General features: G+C 33.7%; 1 protein-coding gene across 1 annotated transcript; it reads right to left on the bottom strand.

Moving 5' to 3' along the window:
* Positions 1-5,399: 5,399 nt before the first annotated feature.
* Positions 5,400-6,985, bottom strand: LOC121799808 (probable WRKY transcription factor 49). The gene is made up of 3 exons (XM_042199294.1): positions 6,619-6,985; positions 6,371-6,529; positions 5,400-5,988 (listed from the first exon to the last, which is right to left on the bottom strand). The coding sequence occupies exons 1-3, from the start codon at positions 6,816-6,818 to the stop codon at positions 5,598-5,600; spliced, it is 750 nt and encodes a 249-aa protein (XP_042055228.1). The 5' UTR covers positions 6,819-6,985; the 3' UTR covers positions 5,400-5,597.
* Between the last annotated feature and the right edge of the window lie 976 nt (positions 6,986-7,961).

Here is a 7,961-nt window from a genome sequence, read left to right as displayed (position 1 = left end):
GATGGACTTCTTTAGCTTGCACACTGCATTCGGCCTTTCTTTCGATACAAAACCTTCAGGCTGCGTCATATAGACATCACCTTCTAATTCTCCATTGAGAAATGCGGTTTTGACATCCATTTGCCAAATGTCAAAATTGTAGTATGCAGCAATTGCAAGTAATATCCTAATGGACTTGATCTTAGCAACTGGCGAAAAGGTTTCATCATAGTCAATGCCTTCGCGCTGACTATAACCCTTTGCCACTAACCTAGCCTTGTAGGTTTGTACTTTGCCATCTGCATCTCTCTTCTTTTTGAAGATCCATTTGCAACCTATGGGGTAAACCCCATCTGGCAAGTCAACTAGTTCCCAGACTAAGTTGAAGTACATCGAGTCCATTTCAGATATCAAGGCTTCAAGCCACTTCTCTCGATCGGTGTCTGACACCGCCTCGGTATAGGTCTTAGGCTCATCGTCGTCTAAATCAACTTCATCATCTTGGTTCTCAACCATTAGATTCAGTCTCTCAGGTGCACGACGAATCCTTCTAGGCCTGTTGAGTTGGTTTTCTTCTGGCTCGGGCTGTTCATTCTGATTGTGAGTAGGCCCAGGAATATCACTATGATCTTCTTGAGGTAGAGGTGATGCAACTATTGTATCATCTTGTATTTGATGCATCTCATTGTCTTGAGGAGGTTCTTCGAGAGTCCCTCTAAGGTCTCCTCTAATAGTATTTTCCTCTCCCAATAGATCATCAAAAACTCCCACTGAGTTATTGTTCAAACCATTTGACAATACATCATCCTCATTGTTAACTTGTGGTTCTTGAATTTCTTCAAGATCTACTGTATTTTGACATTGTTCCTAGCAGGCATAACTGTCTTCAAGGAACGTCACATTCCTTGATGTTATCACCTTGTGATTTTCAGGACAGTAGAAATCGTATCCCCTAGTTTGTTTAGGATATCCCACAAAGTAACACTTCTCACTTTTAGATTCCAACTTATTAGTCATTTGTTTCTTAACAAAAGCTGGACAACCCCAGGTCCGCATATAGTTAAGACAAGGGTTTTTGCCATACCATAACTCATATGGTGTTTTCTCAACTGATTTAGATGGAACTCTATTCAGAATGTAAATAGCAGTCAATAAAGCATGACCCCAGAGAAATAAAGGAAGACTAGCTAAACTCATCATGGATCGAACCATATCTAATAATGTTCAGTTTCCCCTTTCAGATACTCCATTCATTTGTGGTGTACCAGGAGGTGTCCAGTCTGACTGAATTCCATGCGATTTCAAGTAATCAAGAAATTCTCGGCTCAAGTATTCCCCTCCTCGATCTGATCGAAGAGTTTTTATACTTTTCCCAAGTTGTTTCTCAACTTCACACTTAAACTCTATAAATTTCTCAAAGGCCTCAGATTTGTGTTTCATAAGATACACATATCCATACCTTGTCAAATCATCAGTGAAAGTAATGAAGTACGAATAACCACCTTTTGCTTGAGTTGGAAACGGTCCGCACACATCTGTGTGGATCAACTCTAGCACATCATTAGCACGCACCCCTTTCCCAGAAAGTGGCTTATTAGTCATCTTTCCTTTGAGACAGAATTCACAAGCACCATATGATTCAAAATCAAATGAATTTAGATAGTCTAACTTTCTCAATCTCGCTATCCTTTTCTCATTGATATGACCAAGTCTACAATGCCAAAGATAAGTAGCATTATCCGTATTACATAGCTTAAGTCTTTTATTTTACACATTGAGAATATTCCATTTGCATTCAAGCATATATAATCCATTCTCTAAAGAGACATTTCCATAAAATAATCCATTATTAGAAAACGAGCACCTGCTGTTTGCAAAATGGAAGGAAAAACCTTCGATGTCCAACATCGGAATGGAAATAATATTCTTTGAAATAACTGGAACGAAATAACAATTATGTAAATCTAGTCTATGTCCTGAGGGAAGATCTAATCTATAAGTTCCCACGCGTTCGGCAGCAACTTTTGCTCCATTTCCAACACGTAGGTCTACTTCCCCAGGCCTCACTTTCCTGCTGTCAATTAAACCTTGCACATTATTACAAATGTGTGAACCACAAGTGGTATCCAATACCCAGGATTGTGAGTTATTCATAGACATATTTATCTCAATGACAAACATAGCTGAGCTCCCACTCATTGCACCTTGTGCCTTGAGTTTTGGGCAGTCTCTCTGCTACTCCGTGAAATTTGACCTAGTCAATTTGTTTGTTTCCATCATACACTCATAAGATAAGTTTGACATATTATCTGAACAGAAAATAAAACGAAAAGCAAATTAGAAAAGCATACAAAGATCACAATCGCATCACTAATCAAACAAGGGTTTATTGTATTGATTAGCTCCCACTAATTTTAACATATATTATGTCCCCCAAACATAAAATACGAATTTTTTTTATCTAATATAAATTTTAGTGGTCCAAGATCCAAGTCTATATTATTGCAGCCTCTGCGAGGGCTGATGACTACAATAATATCACCAGGTAGGCCTCCAAGCCAATTGTAACAACAATTTTTACAACTCTTGTTTTATTAATCTAATTAATATACGTCCATAAATTATTCTGGTTGCGAGGGCTACTCAAAATAATTTAAGCAAGTCAAGCCCATCACACGATGCCAACCATGCATCTATAAATTAGCCTAAACCTTGTAGATTTAGAGTAAACGCGAGGGCGTAAAACTCGTGGTCGAAAAGGCTAGGAGCATCAAACAATTGTGATGGACGACGCGTTTGTTTCAAAAAACAAGACTTATATTTTATTGGGAAAAGTGTGATACTAGTTTTGTGAATATAATATCCAATATTAAATTTCAAACAATTACTGGGCGCCGCCTACCCAGACATAGTATAACACGGACTACAAATACTGGGCGCCGCCTACCCAGACATAGTATAACACGGACTACACATACTGGGCGCCGCCTACCCAGACATAATATAACACGGTCTCTAACTACTATAGTTAAATAAATAAGCATAAATCAAGTAGCATGCTTATCACATAGGATATCAAATAATGCTCAACAAATAAAATCAAATTTTATTCACTAATTAAATGTGGATTTAATTATATTAATTCTAAATTAATATAATTATGCATATTTAATACTAATTCCAAATTAATATTGTGCTGTGGAGTATATATTATCATTTCCAGATGATAATTATGTCCCAATTTGTTAATCTAATTAACGAAATTTATCCAATCTATATTAATTCTAAATTAATAAATTTGTAAATCAAGTAATAACTCCAATCATCATCAAGCACATATATATTATTTATTATTCCAAAATAATAATATTAACAAATTCTTGCTCATTCATCCATTAATCCAATTAATAAATTTATCATCTAATCTATATCAATTTCAAACTAATATAAATAGATATTTAATATTAATTCTAAACTAATATTAAAAGTACATTTAGGGTACTTAATATTAATTCTAAATTAATAGATACCCTAAACTGGCACTATTAATAAATAATAATTTCTTGGCATGGATTTATCGGCGGAAGCATGATTTTCTTTTCCAAACGATTCAAAAATGTTTGAAGTCAAACTCCAAAATCAATTTGCAATTTTCGGTAATATCACAAAATTCTTTTGAAGGAATTGAAATCTAATTTCAATTACGGAACCAGTTCTTAAATTTTGAAATCAAATTCAAAACAGACCAAATACGCAACAGTCATGTTTAATACAATACGATACCCACGTAATCATTACTCCAATTCAAAGATTACAAAATCAAATTGATATATATCCATTAAAGGATTGGAGTCAGCGTACATAAGTAAACAATACACATAATTAATGTCATAAATTAGGAAACAAATTCCACAAAATACGCATTTACATGATTCGGCCTTCGATGTTGTATATACAATTGAAATCAAATTTTAATTCATTGAATTCCAAATTCAAGTTGCAAGATGTTGTATATACAATTGAAATCAAATTTCAATTAATTGAATTCCAAATTCAAGTTCCAATATCCAAAACCACTCATTGAAAATTGACGTAATTGAAATTCAATTTCAACTTTCCGTCGTTTAGTTAATTTTGGATTCCAAAATCATTCTTTGAAAAGTGATTGAAATTTCAATTCTAATTTCTCGTCGGCGGCTAAGATTGGATTCCAAAACCAATATTTTAAGCATAGTGGATGAAAACAATTTTCAACCTAATTTCCTTTCGAAATCCAATTTCAAAATTCTGATTTCGAAAATCAATCCACGTATAATTAAATTACAAATAAATATGAATAAGCCCCGGGCTCTGATACCACTGTTAGGAATTCTTGTATTCATCTAATGAGCGCAGCGAAAATTGCAGACAAGAATTACAGATCTAGATTCATAATCATATTGCAAGTTGAGCATGTAAAACACAACGGAACTAAATCTTACTTGTTGTTGTGTTTCCTTCTACGATTGTGTCCTGCAAGTTGAATCCACTACTATCGAGGTCCACGTGTATTCTGATCCGATGCAGGAACAATTCCTCGGTACAATCGCTCTATAGAGAAAGCTAGGAATTCTCTACAAAGCTTTACGTATTTTCTCTCTAATGTTACGATATTTCTCATCTCCCACAATGGAGAATAAATAACCATTATATAGACAAAGAGTCATTAGGGTTTCATGATTGTTGGGCTTATGGACTAATTATAATTGTAGCCCAACTATAATTATTTAATCCATATTAATCTAATCTAGCACATATCCTTTCAGGAAGGAGCATAAGAATTGATCTATATACCCTTAAATTTATTTAATAAATATTTTAATTATAAATATAATCTAAATGACATTAATTCAACCATTAAAATCTCTTAATCTAATAATTAAATTTTAATCTTAATTTAAAATTACTAATTAGTTAGCAATCAATTACAACCCTACCATTCCATTTTCTTATTTCATTTCATTATACCAAGTGCCCCTATATATAATGAAAGTCACTTAAAATTAAGATGGAAATTATGCCTCAAACGTTGTAAGCTTTTGACTAGGTCATTAATTGGCTTTGCAAATCTCATGACCTTATCCATCCATCTCATAATGAGAACATCGCAATAATTTTGCACCATGGCTCAAGTGCTGACCTGGCATGGAAATATTGTGATATGGAGCAAGTTTCATCATCATCATCATCATCATCATCATCATCATCATCATCATCATCATCATCTCAGTTTATGCTTAGTGGTAGATTTTTCATTAATTTGTTGCAAGTTATAGAGGTGTTTTTGCATTATGTAATCACACTATAGAATTTTGTAGTTTGCTGCTCTCGTCATGAACATCGATAAACTATACTAGAAATTAACATATACTGCTTTTATTATTTATTGATATGGGAAAAACTCGTGGGCTACCTCACTATTAATACAAAACACTACTTATGATTACTTTTCTAATTGAGGTTTAAGAAACATAACTGTATACATAGCTAGCTTGTTACATAGCAACATAATTAGGGACAACTTTAATGATCTGTAATGTGACCCATATATATATAAGAATATTCTATATAATTAAGTTTCATATTAAGCCTAAATATGAGTAAGTAGAAAGGGAGTTGGATGAGGCCGGCGAAGAAGGCTGTGATGATCGATCATGTGAAGTTGAAGATGATGATTGAGATGAATTCGTAGGCTTTCTGATAGTCAACGGCACTACATCTTCGAGCAGGCCTTGTTGGGCCATTGAATCAGTGAGCCCATTTTCTGTCTGGGCCGGAATGTAATTGGCTTTTGATTCAGGTAAGGGGCCTTTGTGTTTCTTGGTAGGCTGGTTGTTTAAGAACAAGAATGGGTAGGTATAGTGGAGATGCAGGCCTTCATAGGTGATTATTAGAATCTCAGGATCTTCAATGGACCTCTCCACTTGTTTCTTTGCATTGCATCTTGGATTTGTGCACCTATAGTAGCTTCTGCATGTGTAAAATCACCATGTCAATTCTATTATGTATATACAATATATGGAAAGTGATCAATACAAAAATTGATCTCAATATAATACGTTGCCCAAATCCTGACATGAGATTTGTCAATCAGATTGTCAATAATTAACCAAAAACACGGAAAATCATTATTAATCAGTTTTAAGTCATTTTATAAAATCCGGGTTTAAGGTCATTTTTAGATCATTTTAGTTCATTTTTACTAAAATGACCTAAAAATAACCTCAGTGTCATTGGTTCTGTGTTTTGTATTAAGATTGAGTTTTGCGTAGATCGCAACCCGTCAGTATATTATACTAAGAGATAACTTAATAAATGAAAAAGTGAGAATGGATTAAAGAATTAATGTGACCTGGGATTTGGGCTATTCTTGATTGATTTCTGGCCATATTTCCTCCATTTGTAGCCATCATCCGCCATAACATTGCCAGAGTTGTTGATTCTCAAAGTATATTTATTGATGTTGTCATGATTAGCCTTTCTCAGATGACTTCTTTCCATCATTGGAATTCTGCATATATATATATCAAAACCCTAGTGGCATAACTATACAATGAAAACATGCATGATTATCCTCAAAATAATAAAAAATTACGAAACCTGTCCTCAGCTTCCGACATATGATGACCAAGGCCATGGATTCCATAGCGGTCATCAAGTGTTATCGGAGCGAGAAGGGGGGAATCGGCTGAGAATGGCACGTTGTAAGGCAGCGTGAAAAGAGGCGACAACTCATCGACTAGCTCATCTTCACTTGCCACCTTAAATAATTCATCCATCATCATTATTGGATTCAACATTCAACAATGGTGTATACTTATAAAATTTGAGCTGCAGAGTGATGAAGGTTAGGTTAGAGAGTGGAGCAGATGAAGAGGAAGGTTTGAAATTGATGATTTTTGTGTCTGCATTCGAAACTTTAGTTGGTGGTTGCTATTTATACATGCTTAAATTTGGCGATAAGGTGTTGTTTATATGATGTATGTGGTGTGCGTGAGTGATTGAGTTCTTTCCATTTTATAGGATTTAGTTAGCCTTTCATTTTGTATTGCAAGGTTGACTTGTAGTAATTATTACCATGTTAAAACGAAATAGAATACTTACTAATAAACAACTATACAAACTTCATTGAAAAAAATCACTCTTTTATTATGTTTTTCTTATATACTAGCACTCACTTTGTTCCTTTTGCACTGTGAGTCATTTTGTCATTTTGGCACGTTCCATAATATTGGAGTCATTTCTTTTTCTAGCAAAATTCAATAAATATCTTTTCTCTTACGTTACTCTTTCTTACTTTATTCTCTCTCCATCTCTCAACCTTTTTCAGTTGTACTTTATTCTTCATTTACTTATCTTTTCTTATCTGGCATGCCAAAAAAGAAACACATCCACTAGCATGAATGAACAAAGGGAGTACTATTTATTAGACATGTAATTTGCTATTACTAGAAAAGCTTTATGTTCTAGTATGATAATTGAACTCGTGAAGGTGAAACGTATATAATGTATGAAATATATGGTTGACATAAACAGATATATCCTTTGTTTTTTGTGTCATATATTTTCCCATGATTTGTCTATTATAATAATATTATATACATATAGTATAGGTGGACCAATGTTTGTTTTAACAGTTTTTGGAATGTAGTTTTTGTTTTTTTAAAGGTGGACTAAATTAAAGCCTACCTAAACCACACATCTTTCAGGTAAGATCAAGAGTCAACTGCTAAAATAGAAGCATATAGCCATCTAAATTATGTACTTAAATTCTTAGAGCTGTTGAGCTTCAAACTTAATTTATAAAGAAGTGATTGTAGACATTTTATATTCTTAAAAAAATGTCAATTAATTATTGCTCAGCAGTGAGTCATTGTTTTAGAGTTTCTCCTACTTAATTTCCCTCGATCAATAGTTATTTTACTTTGAAAGAAGGTGTAAAT

Source organism: Salvia splendens, chromosome 4 (assembly GCF_004379255.2).
Source record: "Salvia splendens isolate huo1 chromosome 4, SspV2, whole genome shotgun sequence".
In the NCBI taxonomy this organism is placed as follows: Eukaryota; Viridiplantae; Streptophyta; class Magnoliopsida; order Lamiales; family Lamiaceae; genus Salvia; species Salvia splendens.
This window is presented reverse-complemented; position numbering and strand designations above follow the sequence as displayed.

Coding starts and splice junctions, on each gene's coding strand:
- LOC121799808 (XM_042199294.1), bottom strand. CDS start 6,818: ATGTTGAATCCAATAATGATGATGGATGAATTATTTAAGGTGGCAAGT. Junction 6,530..6,618: donor ATGTCGGAAGCTGAGGACAG/GTTTCGTAATTT, acceptor ATATATATGCAG/AATTCCAATGATGGAAAGAA. Junction 5,989..6,370: donor AAGAATAGCCCAAATCCCAG/GTCACATTAATT, acceptor TTACACATGCAG/AAGCTACTATAGGTGCACAA.